The following is an 18,918-nucleotide window of genomic DNA, read 5'->3' as shown; positions in this document are numbered from 1 at the left end:
TTGAGGCAGATTTTGATCTGCCTGCACGCGGTTTGCCGCGATATTCACGAAGTTTTTCACTTGCGCTCATTGAGTGCCACGTGCAAAAACGCTGTGAAATACGCTCTCTCTGCCTCCCATTGATGTCAATGGGAGGTCAGAGGCATAAACGCCCGAAGACAGGGCACAACGCTTCTTTTTACCGCTCCCATTTTCGGCCGTTTTTTGGCACGGTTTCCGACGCAGTTTCCGCATCAAAACATCTCTGTGCGAACGGCCTTAAACTGTATTGTAACCTGATGTACAAGATACGCAATACAAGGTTACTTAATGGAGCATTCAGTTTAGTTTCTTTTTATTTATAGAATAGGAAACCGTACAATTTTTTAACAAAAATCTTCTACCAGTGCAGTAGACTGTCCCTGCACTAAAAATAAAATGCATCCATAGGGTAACTAAATAAGGAAAAAAAAACATGTCGTCAGTCATATGACTATACCACCCACGTCATGTTACGCGTGGCATATTCAGTTATTCCATGGATGCATTACACTGAAATAAACCAGTACAATTATACAATAAAACTAAAGTATTACAAATGCTACCGCACAGTATGCAAGCAGAATTTTACACTGTAAAATGGTGTTCAAATAAGGACATACCTCTTAAACGTAGCCAATCAATTACAGAATGATTGAAAGCTTCATCACTAACCTTTGATCCTTATCTGTGCTTCCCTTGAACCAGGAGGGGCGTTGATGTCGCCGGTACCTTGAAAGTAGACATACTTTTTAACTGTAATCAAATTAGGCGCAAACTTCCAAACGTCTTCTCGATCATCAATGATGCAGACCATAGAATCCCCACACGGAAAAAGATTCCTTAAAGTTACAGGACAGACAAAAACCATAAAGAATCATCACAAGAACATTGGTCACGCAAGAAAGTGCACTAAAATACAAGACATAAAAGATAGCAGAATCAGAAATCACATCCATACACTGAAATAATTATCTGCTCTTCCCATCAAGAGGACAGCCTAGACACAAACATGAACATACATAGAAAATATATCGAACCCCATTTATGACCAGAGAAAAATGAACACTTTTTTGTTTTGTTTTTAAAGGAACAGTGTCATCACAAATTATTTTTTTATATGTTAAAGATGTTAGTGCTTTATTAAAAACGTTTATATTTATTTGTGTGTTTGTGTTTTACTTTTTCTTATTTTTACACTTTTTCTTCCCTATGGGGGCTGCCATTTTTTGTTCCATTTCTGTGTGTGTCGATTAACGACACATACAGACATGGAATACGGCAGCCACAGTCCCATAGGGACGACGAACGGCTCCCGTCCCATTGACTTCAGTGTACGGCGTCTGTGTGGGAACTGCGCATGCGCCGCTCCCACACAGTCCTATTCGGAATTGGCGCCGTCCGGCGCCATTTTCCTGTGGACCGGAAGTCGCGGCCAGACAGTAATATTACTACTTCCGGTCGCGGCTTCCGGATTTGTGCACTTGGACCAGCGGCAGCAAACGGAGCGGACGGGCCGGAGGGAGCCGCGGCGGCAGGAGCAGGTAAGAGATTTCTATGTATGTTCGTGTTTGTGTGTGTTTACTACTGTATGTAAACCTACTACACTGTGTGTTAGCTCAAAAAATGGGGACACACAGTGTAGGAGGTTACACATTTCAAACCCCTCGTTTATCCCGGCACTAGCCAGGATAAAGGAGGGGGGGGATGCTGAGAGCTCACTAGAGCGAGGGCTTTTAACCCAATGTTGCAATGCTGCAATTTTGGGAATAGCTCCATCTAGTGACCAGAAATGGGTAATATTATAAATTAGAATTAATTTATATTATTTCCTGACTAGTGAAAAAAATAAAAAAAATTTGAACAATGTTTAATCACCCACACACTACATGTTTAATTTTTTTTAAAAAAACATGTTTTTCTGGCAACACATTGCCTTGAAGTGTCACATAGGAATTTCTTATTTAAAAATTGAAGCTCATAATTTAATGGGTATTATTACTTTAGCGAAAAAATGGTCTCTCCATTCACTTTATACGCTGTATCTGTACATGGATGTTAATCGGTACAGAGTTTTTTTTTTTTTAGTGAGAGCACAAAAGTAGACAGCGCCAATGTATAATAGACAAAAAACGGTGGCCAGCGGTAATCTTCGTATGTTTGGGATAACATACATTCTGCGCAAGTACCTGACACGTAAGTAAGAAGTATGCGTGTCAGGAAGAATGTCTTATACTGGTGCATGTGGATTCAGATAGGTGTGCCCTCTATTTAGGGGGAACTAGGTGTTTGTTTGTTTACTTTTTATTCTTTTCATGTTTTTTTCTTTGACAGGTTGCGTGACCAAAGTTCGCCAATTCACTTTCATTACCTGCGTTGCAGGCAGGGCGAATGTGGCCACGTTGCCACCCACAAGTTGCCGCGACACGACAGTTGCAAAAAGTACAAACATGTTGATGCAGACAGGGCGACACAGCGATCTTTGGTTGTGTGATCGGTCACGGCCAAAGTCAAAATGTAGCCCTAGTCTGATCTATTTTCACTATTGATACTCAGATTAGCAGGGAACAGTCTGTGTATTTCCTGTGGTCTTTATATACAGATAACTGATAACCGTGATCGAATGGTAAAGCTGGGTTTACACACAGACTTCTGACCATTTAGACCAATCTTTACAGACTATGATATTGGTTAGAACCAATTCTCATCTTCCTCGTCTGTCATGATCGTCCTAAAATAAAACCATTATATTCCCTATAATGGATTTGTCTTTCAGATGTCCTGGGTAATGGATCCATGGCTAACTAGCGTCAGACTAAACATGCTGTCAGTCATGGGCTCAGTTAGTAGGACGCATGGTGATGTGCAGCTACTTCACTGTGCATAACATGACTGCCTAGATCTAGACGATGTATAAAATGTCTGTCTGACTCTACATGATGTTGTCATGTTTTTAAATGGTCAACTGCTAAAAAAAAACTCAAAAAAAAAAACAGAAAAATATAAGCGACGTGACATGATGAAGAGATGCTGCTGTATATAGACCGAGACGATAAGAAAGGTAGGTGAGCATGCATATTCAAAAACTATATAATTTCATATTCTATAAAAAACAAAAAACTGACAACCCTTTTAAAATAGATGGACTTTAAGTTCTTCATGATTTTCATGCTGATGTGTATAAGAAAAACAAACAAACAGTCAAGTAAAGTAAAAATGCATGATAGACAAACCTAAGATTTCCTGTTTTGGAAAATGGATCTATACATTCATCCCTAGATAATATGCGATGTGAGAAAAGCTTCTTCTCAGGATCTAAAAATCCTAAAACAAAAAAAGCAAAAAAAAAAGCAAAATCATTTCTGTTAATTAAATGTATCGTAAAGTCCAATTTCTAATTGTTTCATCAATTCAATTCATATCAGCTTAGGGCAAATGTTATGGCACCTCTCCCTCTTTTTATTTTTTTTAAATAGGCAAACTCAAAGAGTTGCTACAAAATTAAAGAGAATTACAAGTCTTTCCTTTATACTTTTCATCCCTTTAGGATCCACTCTTGGCTTACACGTTAATGAACACATTAAACACTCAACCAATGTGTTTTGTGTAAATTTGGTCTTAAAGTGTACCTATACTTACAAAAACATGTCATAGTGACATGTCAGAAGTTACGATCAGTGGGAGTCCGAGCACCGAGACCCCCAGCAATCACTAAAACAAAATGGCAGAAGCGCTCAGCTGCTTCATTTCTGCTCGACTTTCCTCGGAAAGCCAAGCGAGCAGTGTGCAGACTCATACTTTCTATTGAGCCTGTACAACGCTCACTCGGCTTTGAGGAAAGCCGAGCTGAAACGAAGCGGCACAGCACTCACATGAGCGTTCCGGACACTTCATTTTAGCGATAGGTAGGGGGTCTCAGTGCTCAGGCCCCCATCGCTTAAAACTTCTGACATGTACTATGACATGACAAAGGTTTTATGAAAGTACACTTTAAGGAATCTAGTGCAAAAAAAGTGGTGGTGTTGCCTATAGAATATGGCACCACTTTTTGTATACACTGGTTTTTACCAGGTCTTTGTCACTATTAAAAAAAAAAAAAAAAGTGAAGCGTTCATTTGAAAAATAAATAAAATTATGCTTGCAGTGAACATGCAGAGTCCCACAATACACCAAATTCCTATTCCTGCTCTAACCAGTCATGAAGGGCTCGACACTACTTGCCTTTCCCAATCATACATATCAATGGTTTCTTGGTAGCACGCGCAGGCCGTTGATTTCTACCTGAAAAAGGACAATGGGACGAGCTGTAGTACAAGGCACAGGCGCTGGTAAGGACCAGGAGTTGTGCCGGTGTATATAATGAAGAGGAGCGCCATGACCCCTTCATTGAGCTGATTGATTTGGTTTTATCGACCTCCAGGATCCGCACCAAACATTGATGGCCTATCCTAAGAATATATTTTAACCCTTTTAGGACCAGACTAATTTTCGTTTCATTCTTTTGTTTTTTTTCTTCCTGCCTTCAAAAAGTCATAACTTTTTTATTTTTCCGTTGACACAGCCACATGAGGGCTTAATTTTTACAGGACAAAATTGTACTTTCTAATGATGCGATTTAATATTACGTGTGATGTACTGGGAAGCTGGAACAAAAATTCAGAATGGCGGTGGAATTGAAGAAACAAAAAAAAAAACAAAAAAAAAAAACAAAAAAAAAAAAACAGCAGTTCCACCATATTCTTATGGTGTTCACGGTGCAGTGACACATTACCTTTAGGGTATGTTCACACGGCCTATTTACGGACGTAATTCGGGCGTTTTTGCCCCGAATTACGTCCGAAAATAGCGCCTCAATAGCGTTGACAAACATCTGCCCATTGAAAGCAATGGGCAGACGTTTGTCTGTTCACACGAGGCGTATATTTACGCGCCGCTGTCAAACGACGGCACGTAAATAGACGCCCGCGTCAAAGAAGTGACCTGTCACTTCTTTGGCCGTAATTGGAGCCGTTATTCATTGACTCCAATGAATAACAGCGCCAATTACGTCTGTAATGGACCCGGCGTTCAAGCGCCTGCACATGCCGTTACGGCTGAAATTACGGGGATGTTTTCAGGCTGAAACATCCCTGTAATTTCAGCCGTTACGGACGCCCTCGTGTGAACATACCCTTATTCTGCGGATCAGTACGATCACAGTGATACCAAATTTATATGCCGTATTCTTCAGACCTATAAGAGTTTTTAGCAAGAATAAATCTTGCTAAAGAGTCCCTTCGTCTTATAGTCGGCAGTCAAGGGACACGGCAGCACCGGGCCCCCTGACGGCTACTTACTTAACCCCTTCCGACCTGTGATGTGCCGGAACATCATGGAGCGGGAAGGGATGATATTTGGAGCAGGCTCACGCGCTGAGCTCACTCCATACACCGCAGATGTCAGCTGTGTTTTACAGCCGAGAAGCTGCTCTAACGACCAGGAATAGCAATGGCGCTGTTGCTGGACGTTTAACTAGTTAAATGCCGCGGTCAATAGCAACTGCGGCATTTATAGTGGTTTTCCTATGAAGGAAATTTATGACAAAGGATAGTCATAAGGATAGTCCACAGGATATGTCATAAATGTCAGATAAATGTGGGGCCCATCTCTGGAAACCCTAAACCCCGTTCTATCTTACCCAGCCCCTCTGTCTCCCGGCCACATGGTCGAATTACGGAAACAGCGCAACTCGCTGAGCTACGTGGTTTCCGTAACTCCCATAGAACTGAATAGTAGTTATGGAAACAGCGTAGCATGCTACGCGGCTTCTGTACTGCCATTCACTACTATGGGAGTTACGAAATAGCGTAGCTCAGCGAGTTACGCTTTTTCCGTTACTCGACCACGTATTACAGTGTATTATACCAGCGATCAAGTCCCCTAGGGGAACTAATAAAAGATGTCAAAAAAATAAGTTAGATACAAGTTTAAAAAAAAACACACAAAAAACAAAAACACCTTTTCCATTTTTCCCCAATCACAATGTAATTTTTTTTAAAAAAAAAGGTAAATCGCTCTGTCTGAAAAAGTCAGAAACTATTACAATATAGCATTATTTGACTCACACAGTGAACGGCGCGCAAAAAAAAAAAAAAAGAAGAATTATAGCCCCAGAATCTTGGTTTTTTGGTCACCATAGCACTAAATAAAATGAGATAAAAAAAAAAATAGGCGAAAAAAAAAAAAAAAAATAGTGTGTACCAAAAAATGGTGCTAATAAAAACTACAGCTCGTCCCGCAAATAATAAGCCCTCACACCGCTCAATTGACGAAAATATATAAAAGTTATGGCTCTCAGAATGTGGTGAAATCGAGCAAATTATTTTTTTTAACCAATAGTTTTTTTTCCTTTGTAAAAGAAGTAAAATATGAATTATTTTCCTATTTTCTGTTGTCTAAAACCTGGGTGCGTCTTATAGGCCAAAAAATACGGTAGTTTTAGTACCTTTATAAAAATGTAAAAGTATGAAAGAAACAATTTCTTTTTTGCATCGCCATATTGTGACTCCTGTAACTTTTTGATATTTCTGTGTATAGCGCTGTGTGAGGCATCTTTTTGTACGTGGAAAGATGTAGTTTTAATTAACACAATTTTTGGGAATGTCTGGCATTCCGATGACTTTTTATTCAATCTTTTTTTTTGAGGGGGGGGTGGTCGAAGTGGCAAAAAACCTTAGATTTGGCAATTATGACCTTTTTTCCCCCCGCTACGGCGTTCACCGTATAGGAAAATAATTTTTATATTTTTTTAGTTCGGTCATTTTTGGATGTGGGGAAATCTAGATTGTTCATTTATTTTTATATGTGATCTAGGGAAAGGGGCTGATTTGAATTTTTTTACAACGTTTTTTTAGCCCCCCTAGGAGGCTTGAACCGGTGACCATTAGATTGCTTATGCCATAGACTACAATATCACAGTCTATGGCAAAATGAGTGCATTGCTATGGAGACCTGCCACAGGCAGGTCTCAATAGCAGTTTTCCTATAGCAGGGCCGGGAGCTTTCACAAGGTTCCCAGCTGCTATAGGTAAACACCGGCTCCCACGATCCCGCTGCGTGGAAGCCGGTGACCAGACCCGAAGTGAAAGGGGCAGTAAAAACCCCTCAGATGCCAGTGGTCACATCTCTTTTTCTGATCGCAAGCACCGCCGCTGAGTCCCTGCTGTGGTACACAGCAGAGACCCGGCGGCTACGTCGCCCACTCGCTCTGAGCGGGCGCCATTTTTAAAAACCCTTTCCTGACTTAAATAGGCATATTAGCGACGGGAAAGGGTTAAAGTCCTTGAGTAACAAAAGCTAATGAAAATAACTACAGATCCTCAAGAGACAGCCGAATGAATATTTGTAAATAAATCTTACATACACTATATTAAAGATTAAAAGCAACCAGTGGCATTTTCTAGTTTCATATTTCTCGTCATTCTTCCCATCTTTATGCAAACGTCATTTATACTTTTTATAATGTAAACAAAAAAAAAACAAATCCAGATTTTATATATATATATATATATATATATATATATATATATATAAAAATAAAATTCATTTGCATACTACATGGTCCATAGAAAACAATGGGATCCTGCAATGATGCGGTACTAGACCTTTTTTGGAATGAGGAAAATAAAGATTCCTTTATTGTTCACAATAGATCACAGAAGGCAGACCTAGAGTTCTTCAATAGTCCGCCAGCTGCCATGGCAAGAGATCAGCACCCCACAATTTTCGCTATTGGCCACGGCATCTGAGGGGTTAAACAGCTGATCCTGGTCATTGCCGGCGGGTGTCAGCTAATTGAAAAGGCTGGCACCCTCTGCGTATAGTCTCGGAGCCTGCGTCAAATTGTGATGGCGTAGATCCAACGTAATAGTACGTTGGATGTCGCCAAGGGGTTCAAATGTATCACACTTAACATTTTGTGTACATTTAAATGGTGGCGTACATTTCTAAATACATAAAAGCTAAATTTTATTTCAAGAACAAAACTTCTAAACCAAGAACAAAAATGCACATTTGTGCAAATTGATCCGAGGAATGATCCTATGACAACTTCTGCTGCCCTATACTGCCCTCTTGTGTTAAAAAGACAAACTATAAAAACCTTCAGAAAAACTCCAGCTTTAACTGCTTCTACAGCATATAGTATAAGTAGTATAGGTGATACTTATCGCAAAGCAATGACTACACACCACAAGATCAATATTAACAGAACATACAATTTTTGTTCGCTAATATTCCAGTATTTTGTGGCCATAAAGACCATTAACTATCTGAACAATTTAATGATCATTAACGTGTACCCAATATTTCAGGTGACTTTTTAGAATAAGCTGGGAAAGACTTGGTTGCTAGCAATACTCACATAATGGGGAATATATCAGGATGCAAAAATTCACCTTGCGCAGAATTTTTATTTTATTTCAGACCTTTATGGTGGCAAAAAGTTAGTGTTTAATTAACACAGCCCCAAAGTTAAGCGTGCAACGTTTCGATCCACACAGGAGTCTGTCAAGAATTACTTGAGTGGAATTAAAGAAGCACCCCAGCAATTATTTCTTCCCTATATAGTGCAGCAATGGCCATCACAAAACAACAACGTAGAGGCTCCTGTGCATGCCTTGTATAAACCGGCTATACCTAATGTTCTATTTATGGGTTGTGTGCCATCTTGGTTCACCCTTTCCTTCTGGTATGGTTCCCCTAATGCAGCCTACATTTCCCATGATGCTTCAGGCTTGGCAGAGGGGCGGAGTCTGCCCTCACACTGCTGAGTCTCAGTGTATTTTATGTGATGCAGCCTGTCTCCCTGCCTCCTGCTAGTGATAGATTTTTCTTTTACAAGCAGGAGACAGGGGAAAGCAGTGAGAAGCAGCATCTCATAGAAATACACGGCACTCACAGATAGTATAGACAGGCAGTTTGCGTCAGCGGCGTTGTATGATTGTGCAGCTAATCATTATATGGACTCACCTATTATATCACTGCACTCCTGCTCTCTTAGCCAGGGCAGAAATAATCTCTTCCGCAGCACAATATGCATGGGGGACATACAGAGGAACAAGGAGGAGGAGCTGGGTGGGGTATGGGGGGGGGGTGTTTTAGAACTGCCCGAGGGATTCATTAGGGGATTATGTAATCCTGTAGTTTACAAGAAGTCGCTGCTGTCTACATGAGAGCATGGTCTATTCTGGTGGTCAGACGGATATCACATGACACAGGTGCCATTAATGAAAGGGTTCAAAATGTATTGATGCAATTGAGCTCGGAACAAAAAGAGACTGCTAGAATATTGCTGGTGCGTTAGCAGGATACGTGCCAAAAAATAAAAGCAAGTAAGCGCCCTCTAGTGGTAGCAGGGGTCAGTCAGCATGTTAACTTGTAAACCCTTCCCGATATTTATATGTAACTGTACATCATAGCTGGAAAGGGGAAGTACAGAGTGGACTCACAGACTGAGAACTCTGATCAGTCATCTAACATTTAGATATTGTGGTCAATAGCGACCGCATCAAAGGAGACATTAGAAAGGGCATCGCGATCGTGGAGTGCCAATTGTTGCCATGGCAACTTGGGGCCTAATGAAGGCCCCAAGGTCTGCCATCTCTCTGCTCCTATTAAGGCCTGCCAGAGGCAGAACTTTATAGGAGGCAAAATAAATTACAATACACTGCAATACATACAGTAAGTACTTGCAGTATATTTTACCAATGACCAAACAATCGCTTGTTCAAATATACAAAAATAAATAAATACCTTTTTCCCCTGATCGGCGCTGTAATGTAGATAACAGCAGTGGTTTTTATTTTGAAAAACAATCATTTTTGAGCAAGTTATGAGTAATTTTAGATTTATGCTAATTAGTTTCTTAATGCCAAACTGGGCGTGTTTTTACTTTTTACCAAATGGGCGTTGTAAAGAGAAGTGTATGACGCTGACCAATCAGTGACCAATCAGCGTCATGCACTTCTCATTGTTCCAGCCCATTGTTACAGTGTGATTGTGCAGTGAAAGGGCTGGGCTGGAACAATGAGAAGTGCATGACGCTGATTGGTCACTGATTGGTCAGCCTCATACACTCCTCTGTACAACGCCCAGTTGGTAAAAAGTAAAAACACGCTCAGTTTGGCATTAAGAAAGTCATTAGCAGAAATCTAATCTAGCTCATAACTTGCTCAAAAATGATTGTTTTTCCAAATATAAACCACTGTTGCTATCTACGTTACAGCGCAGATCAGATTATGTAGGAGATAGGGCACTTATAATCTGGTGACAGATAATTGATATCTGCGCATCCGTAAGTCTGAACTTTTACAATGTAACGTAATTGTACGGTCAGAACCATTAAAGAAAAAAAATTTTAAAAAAATACAAACATCCCGTTACCAATAAAATCTACAGCTAGCCCCGCAATCGACAAGCGCTCATACCGCTCGATTGACTAAAAAAAATTAAATAAAAGGTTATGGCTCTCAGACTATGGCAACAAAACACATTTTTTTGTGTAACAAACATATTTTTCTTAGTAAAAGTAGCACATCATAAAAAAAGAGAATAATAAAAAAAAAAAAAAGAACACAAAAAAAACCCAACCTAGATATTGAACCATAAGTTCTTTTTCTGTATGGTGAACGCCATATAAAAAAATAAAACAATGGAGGAATCAGATTTTTTTTCCCCCCATTCCACCTCACAAAGAAATTATTTTCAGTTTCCTAGTACTTTATATGTTACAATTAAAAAAAAGTAAACTCGTCCCGCAAAAAAAGTTAATGGAAAAGTTATGGTTTGAGGAAAAAAAATGAAAATGAAAAACCAAAAAGGGGTTAAATCTATGTCTGTAGAGGGGATTTGGAGCTCTTAACGCTTGTCCACGCGTAGTAGAATTGCTGCGTATTTAAATCCGCAGCAGAATACAGTAGCAGCAAAGTGGGTGAGATTTAACAAATCTCATCCATACGATGCAGAAAATTTCCGACAATAAATTGACCTGCGGTGCGTATTTATAGTTTTTCATAAGTCACCGTCTCCCAGGATTGAGAAAAATGCAGCAAAATATGCACCATTTTCTGCAGTAAACTGTCCGGTTTTTCCACAGCAGAAATCCTGCTAATTGCTGCAGAAATTTTCTGCAGCAGTTCCGCTACATGTGGACAAGCCCTATATCAGGACACTGGCGCTCCACGTGTTAAAGATATATTGAAATTAGTCATCACCGAATTTTGAACTTGTTTGGATTAAAATAAAAAAAAAAATGGTCTTCAAGAATGGACATTCTGACGTGGCGGGAATTGCAGCGGATTATGTACCGCAAACCTGAAGCAATCTAAAGTATAATATATGTGTAAAGGGTTCCCAAAGTAATGAAAGAATACTGACCAGCGATAGTATGTGCATAAAGTCTACTCCCAAAAGTGAAAACATGCAGCTCATAAAGTTTGGCAATTTTTTCTAAGAACTCTTTACAATGTGGGCGCAAGCGAGTGTGCAACATTGGTTCTCCTCTGCCTAACTGGAAATGGAATATGCCCTGCAAGAGAAGAAATAGAATTAAACCAAAATCCAATAAAAAAAGACATCAAGTAAATTATTAACATATTGTGAAGGGATAAATTCATACCGAGTTCAAGGTTTACATTAAAATAGTCCTGGCCAAACTAATAATACATTTTATTAGTTTGGCCAGAACTTTTTTTAAATGTACACCTTGAACTGGGTATGAATTTACCTCACACAATGTTAATAATGACAAGCTATACAATCCAAAAGTTGTAGTTGAGAAAACAGCATAATTTTTACGCAAATTTCTTTTATTGTGCTCATTGGCATACAAAAATTAGAAGCAACGTTTTGACCCGTTACAGTTGTTGGATCTTGAAAGAAAAAACAAAAAACCCACTGCAACGGGTCGAAACTTTGCTTCTATTTTTTTTAAATTCATTGAAAAAAGGATGCCGTTTTCGCAACTACTACTTTGGACATTTTTTGGGAGCGGAGACTATCCCATGTGAGTACGTGCACCCTAACATATTAAAGAGGCTCTGTCACCACATAAGTGCCCTGTCTCCTACATAAGGAGATGGGCGCTATAATGTAGGCGACAGCCGTGCTTTTTATTTAGAAAAACTATCTATTTTTACCACGTTAGGAGCGATTTTAGCTTTATGCTAATGAGTTTCTTAATGCCAATCAACGTCATACACTTCTCTCCATTCAGTCAGCTCATATTGACACTGCGTTATTCGCTATGTGCGGTCTTATACCGACATATTAACATTACGGAAGTGTTTAGACAGTGAATATCCAAAGCAGAAAATTACCACAGCACTGGACCACAAGTGGGTGCACGCCTCAATAGGACCGGATCCGCGGTCCCCGATATCAGATAGACAAAATAGACGAGGAGACAGCACTTCCAACATATGTCAGCTTGATATGATGATCGGGTGATTAAAAAGCTGACATATGTTAGACAGTGAATAGACATTCCTAACAGCCAGGATGCGATGTCTATTCACAATCCCGACACTTCCGTAATGTTTCTGTGGTACTTACAGCAGAGCAAAGCGTAATCTCCCTGTAACCTGTCACTTACAGCGAGATCTCGCGAGATTACGCTTGCTCTGCTGTAAGTACCAAACAAACGTTAACGAAGTGTCAGGATTGTGAATAGACATCCCGTCCTGGCTGGAAGGAATGTCTATTCACTGTCTAAACACTTCAGTAACGTTAATGTGTCAGTATAAGACAGCACATAGTGAACAACGCAGTGTCACTATGCACTGACTAAATGAATGGAGAGAAGCGTATGACGCTGATTGGTCAGCGTCATACACTCCTCTGTACAACGCCCACTTGGTCTAAAGTAAAAACACGCCCACTTGGGCATTAAGAAATTAGCATAAAGCTAAAATCGCTCCGAACGTGGTGAAAATAGATTGTTTTTCTAAATAAAAAGCATTACTGTCACCTACATTATAGCGTCCATCTCCTCATGTAGGAGACAGGGCACTAATAATGTGGTGACAGAGCCTCTAAGTCTGTTGCTGTCCCAACTGGAAATTTATTCGAAGGTATACTAGCCAAACACATACCAGGTTACACTTCTGGCATTTGTTTAGCCATGAGGACTGTGAATGTCAGCATATATGTTGGGAGAATTTCCTTAGTATATAGGTCTACAGCGCAGCACAGAATTTAAGCTTTGTTTACCTATCGCGATTAGGACGATCCGACCATCAACCTGCAAACTAAACGTTCTATACTAATCAGGAGCATGTTGAAAATGGAAGGAAACCGCGTAAAAAACAATCGTAAATGTTAATTGGATGAAAGTCATTACCTTCGGTCAGTGTTTATCTGCTATTTTCTTCAATATTGGCAGTTTTTAACTCTGTTATAATAGAGCTGTGCTCTGTGAACGCAGCTTAACTCCACTAGAGCCTGTCTATGAGTACAAGCTTACCAGGAAGTCAATGCACGGCTTACCATTTCAATTACTGCAAGGATAGAAACCCTATAAAACTAAAATCACTAACAAGTAACTAAATAATCTCTAAGATTATCGAGTAACTGCCATACATATTCGGAGCTAAATGGGCATCTATCATGGGGAAACGGAGATACGGTTTGAAAATACAGAACCAACATGGATTTTCAGTCGATTAGCTACAATTACTGTCCACCTCTTTAAAATCCCTCCTCTTATTGGAGACCTTTTTGTGACATATTGGTTTTATGTGATGTACCGCTAGTGCCACTACAAGTCTTTCTTTGTGGCACCGAGTCCAACCAAACATGGTGTACCAGTTACCAGCAACTTTGTAAACCAGAGTGATAAGTGGGACAGGGATATTGCAATATATGAAGCGATACGTCTCTCCGCTATACACTGGCTGCATAGTCAAACGGAATCGATCTTGTGTGCGTAGTCCTCCTCCACCTGAAGGAGACGCGCTAATATCGCACTGGTCAGTGTTTTATCACAAGGCTGTCACAGATATTACAGATGCTGGTAATGTTGTTTTGAAGGGATTCCCACGCAAGGCATGCCCCAGAAGAAGCAGACGGGCGAAACCAAGGGTCGGACTTATGCAAGCCGTGCAGCTTTTTATGGTTTATTGCGGGAGAATATAGAAAAAAAAAAAAAAACCCTGCAAACCAAAATCGTTTATATTCGGTTGGACGACATTTGTCATCCGCAGCATTATTTTCCTTTGTGAAATATTTCTACAAGGAACATTTGAGCTGCAGACAAGTTGCAGGAAAATACCTTTCTAGACATATGCTGGCAGTGCTGTTCTGTAGTATGGATTAACGTCTGATCTAAATCAACCATGAGGACAAGCTTCTTGTTTCGATGCAATCTATGTTGGTCCTCACGTCCCAGTTGTTCAGCTTGCTACAAGAAAATTGAGAAGATACTTCTGTAAACCACTATGTCAGAGAAAAAAAAAATACAAAAAGCACAAAAACAGACAAAAAACCACAACACACAGAAATTGCACCACGCACAGCTAAATTTCAGCTTTAAACACAGTATGAGCATGTACTCAAACAGCTTAGGCTCTGTTCACATCTGCGTTGATTCAATGGGGATGGAAACGTGTCAGTTTGCGTCTGCTCAGGGTCCTGTTCTGACGGAAACCTCCGAAGGAACGTCAGAACGGGACCCCAACGCAGATGTGAACAGAGCCTCACTAGGAAAGATAAGCAAAACTAAAAATTTGCCTGCTTTGCAAATTTCCTATTACGGGGCTATATTCCTCATTTAAAATGGACCGGTCTCCTCTCATGTCTATTTTAGTAAATACTTGTGTTCTCTATGAAATAACAATTCGGAAACATATTTTCTTAGAACTCTGTGTTGTGCCATACCTCTACTATTCCTCTTAAAAATTTATGAATAAATTGACCACTAGGGGTGTGTCCTTACATAGTCCGACCGTCACACTGATTGGACATTGTCAATCTGTGTAGGGAAACACACCTCCAACTGATAACACCTAGTTATCAATTTACTCATAACTTTCTAGGAGGAATTACAGAGGAACAGCACAACATAGAGTTCTAGGATAAGATGCCACAGAATTGTTATTTCATGGGGAATAAATGTATTTACTAAAACAGGCACGTCAGAAGAGTTGACAAGTCCCCTTTAAAGAGGCTCGGTCACCAGATTATAAGTGCTCTATCTCCTACATTATCTGATCAGCGCTGTAATGTAGATAACAGTGGTTTTTATTTTGAAAAGCGATCATTTTTGAGCAAGTTATGAACAATTTTAGACTTATGCTAATTAGTTTCTTAATGCCCAACTGGGCGTTTAACTTTTTATCAAGTGGGCGCTGTAAAGAGAAGTAGTGTATGACGCTGACCAATCAGCGTCATACACTTCTCTTCATTCATGTTGAGCTGTACACACAGCACAGCGTGATCTCGCGAGATTACGCTGTGCTGTGAGTACAGCTCAACATGAATGAAGTGTATGACGCTGATTGGTCACTGATTGGTCAGCGTCATACACTTCTCTTTACAATGCCCACTTGATCTCGCTGTGAATGACAGCACAGCTTGATCTCGCGAGATCACGCTGTGTGTGCAGTGAAAGAAGCTGGGCTGGAATGATCAGAAGTGTATGACGCTGATTGGTCACTGATTGGTCAGCATCATACACTTCTCTTTACAACGCCCAGTTGGTAAAAAGTTAAAAAACGCCCAGTTGTCTATTAAGAAACTAATTAGCATAAATCTAAAATTGTTCATAACTTGCTCAAAAATGATCGTTTTTCAAAATAACGATCTACATTACAGCGCCAATCAGATTATGTAGGAGATAGGGCACTTAGAAACTGGTGACAGAGCCTCTTTAAGACAAAACAGGCTAAAACACAGACCTATATATTGGCTTCCGTTGTTTTATATGGTAGAAAACTGGATGGCAAATCTGGGAACAGATAAAATTTGTACATCTGAAATGCCCAACATATATGGGTCTTTGCTTCATCTTCTCAAACAAATATATTAACTTAAAGAGGACTGGTCAGGTCGCTAAAATCTTTTTTACACCAGACCTTTATTCCTGCCTTCCCCCTAAATGACATATTTTGTGTATTTTTTATCGCTCTACGTGCCTATGTTCCCCTGCAATAAGCCCGTTCATTTTGGCAGATGATGATCACAGTGCATAGCAAGTTGAAGAATGCAGTTCCCAGCCAAATCCGTCAAGAAAGCCTCAATCTCCAGTGGCTCCTGAGCTATCAACTGAGCTCAATTCTGATCAAATCAGTTGATTTTTACCAATCCTTAGAATTGGGAACCCCAATCATCCTTTGGAGAGTTGCCCACGTATGTGCCTGGTAAATCATCATTGAGCCTTATGGTCATCCAGTAACAGCCAAAACACAGGTTTTGAGGTTTCCATATCTCTTATACAGTTCTTTGGAGAGTGACAACTCTAACGGTGACTAACCTACTATCGGACCTGGGGACTGGGCAACCTTTCTCGGGATAGGTGGGGGTAAAAGTGGAAGGATCCCTACTTTTAGGACACTTATGACATATGATTACTGTGGGTAAACCACTAACTCTATGGCCATACAGGAGCTTTGGAGTACCCACACATGTAAATATAGATTATGAAATTAATTAGCACAGAATTTTTGACTTTACTATGAAAGAAATTGAGTTCAAAGTTGGAGGTACAATGTATTCTCGTTTTCTCTAATAACCATATAATGGCTGATAAATTATTAAAGATAAATGATAAAAAAAAGAAGTTAAGAAGAAAACAAAAAGCACCAAAAAGATAACATTTCTAAGAATAGTAAACAGTTAGGCCCTGTTCACACAGTTCTTTCGACATGTTTTTTGATGCGGAAACTGGGTTGGAAAACGTGCCAAAAAATGTCCGAAAATGCCTCCAATTGATTTCAATGGGAGACCGATGAGTTTTTTTTCCCACGAGCGGAAAAACTGTCTCGCAGGAAAAAGAAGCGACATGCCCTATGTTCGGGTGTTTACGTCTCGGAACTCCCATTGACATCAACGGGAGGCAGAGAAAGCGTTTTTCACTGCGTTTCTGTCCGCGGCGCTCAATGGCCGCCACGAAAAACGCAGCAAAAAATGTGGCAAATGGCGTGAAGGCAGATTAATATCTGCCTCAAAATTCCGTCTGCCTAATAATGCAAAGAATCCATATATTCAATGTATGCATATATTTTAGCGTCTGCAGGGTGCTGCTGCCTCCTTGCTTGTTTGCTTCTGCATTACAGTCATATCAGACTTGCACCTGCGCATTTATTTTACTTGGTTGGAAGGTGCTAACTAACCTGGTCTATTGAATTGTACTTTCGGGGTGGTGACTAGCTCCATCTTGGTTGTGTAAAGCTCCTTAACAGCTGACGGGTTGCAAAGAGGACGTTGGGCGGGCTGCATCGTGCCATCAGGGGGCAGAGATCGATGCTGCTGGGACGCCAAAGCCACTCAGCACCAACACAACCCAAACATCTGCCACGTGACCGGTTTCCTGCATTCTCATTAGATGAGAGAACAGAACACAACACACGTGTGATAATTGCGGTGTAGAAACACCAAAAAACCTGCTCGTGAGAATACAACCTTGGTGTACAGTACCACAGTTTTGTGGCGTTTTTGCAAAAATCGCAGCCAATAATAAAATGTGACCACAACATATAAACACAACCTGTGTGTTTGTTTCAAGATAAATTCCCTTCAGTGAATTACAGAAATTCTCTGTTTATGCATGGAGGCATAGTTCTAAGTTATAGTAATGTGTTCCCGCACAAAATAGAGAGTTTTTAACACCACTTATATCTACGTATTAATCATTTGCATTACTGCAAAATGACGTACTCTTCCTTGGCTAAATACACTCCTAAAAATGTTGAGGACTCTGCTAGAACATGTGTAGTGCGACCTCTAGTATGAATATATCTTCGGCTCTGTACCTGCGTTGGGGTCCCGTTCTGATGTTCCGTCTGAGCTTTCCGTCAGAACGGGACCCTGAACAGACACAAACTGACACCGACGGAAACCAGAGGTTTCAATGGTGACCGATCCGGTGACCGTGGTTTCCGTTTGTCCCTTAGTCGACTACACTATTGCTTCCGGCAAAACGACGAGTCTGGTGCACAAAAAAGAGACAAACAGAAACCACGGGCACCGGATCCATCACCATTAAAATCAATGGTGATGGAAACGGAAACCTCTGGTTTCCGTCGGTGTCAGCTTGTGTCTACTCAGGGTCCTGTTCTGACGGAAACCTCAGACGGAACGTCAGCACGGGACCCCAACGCATATGTGAACAGAGCCTTAGTGCCCGCAGAAGGCTGCTGCTTCTTCTTTGTGTTGGTTTGCTAAAAGATTAATATTTCTACCTTACTGGAGATGGGCAAAATAGAGCAGCTGCACAACGTTATAACACTAATGCCCTGTTCACACAGAGTTTTTTTGCCGCGGAAACTGCCGAAATTTACGCTCATTAATTTCAATGGGAGGTGGAAGCTTTTTTTTCCCATGAGCAACTGCTCGTGGGAAAAAGAAGCGACATGCCGTACCTTGGAGTTTACCGCCTCGAAAACTCCATTGAAATCAATGGGAGACGAAAATAAGTGGGGTTTTTTTTTGTCGCAACTTGATGCGTTTTTCAGCAAAAAAACGCTTGCGGTTTTTCCCTTGGTCTGTTGAAGAAATAGGGAAAAAAAAAACACCTTAAAAAGCAGAGGTACAATCCACGTAAAAAAAATTGCAGCAAAAAACGCATCAAAAACCACGTATGGTGCAAAACTACTTAAAAAAAAAAATAAAAAATAAAAAAAAAGCCGATTTTCAAAAAAGGCCTCA

The 18,918-nt window shown here is 40.3% G+C and overlaps 1 protein-coding gene across 2 annotated transcripts in view; it reads right to left on the bottom strand.

The window, feature by feature from the left end:
* CTDP1 (CTD phosphatase subunit 1) overlaps positions 1–18,918 on the bottom strand; it is a 180,015-nt gene that overhangs the window by 109,984 nt on the left and 51,113 nt on the right. For both annotated transcript variants that reach the window (XM_075826530.1, XM_075826529.1), the window contains exons 4-7: positions 14,327–14,455; positions 11,434–11,584; positions 3,252–3,342; positions 694–860 (exon numbers count right to left, since the gene is read on the bottom strand). In XM_075826530.1, the coding sequence (XP_075682645.1) occupies positions 694–860; positions 3,252–3,342; positions 11,434–11,584; positions 14,327–14,455 (538 nt within the window). The remainder of the gene's footprint in view (positions 1–693; positions 861–3,251; positions 3,343–11,433; positions 11,585–14,326; positions 14,456–18,918) is intronic.

The sequence above is a fragment of the Rhinoderma darwinii genome, chromosome 5 (assembly GCF_050947455.1).
Source record: "Rhinoderma darwinii isolate aRhiDar2 chromosome 5, aRhiDar2.hap1, whole genome shotgun sequence".
In the NCBI taxonomy this organism is placed as follows: Eukaryota; Metazoa; Chordata; class Amphibia; order Anura; family Rhinodermatidae; genus Rhinoderma; species Rhinoderma darwinii.
This window is presented reverse-complemented; position numbering and strand designations above follow the sequence as displayed.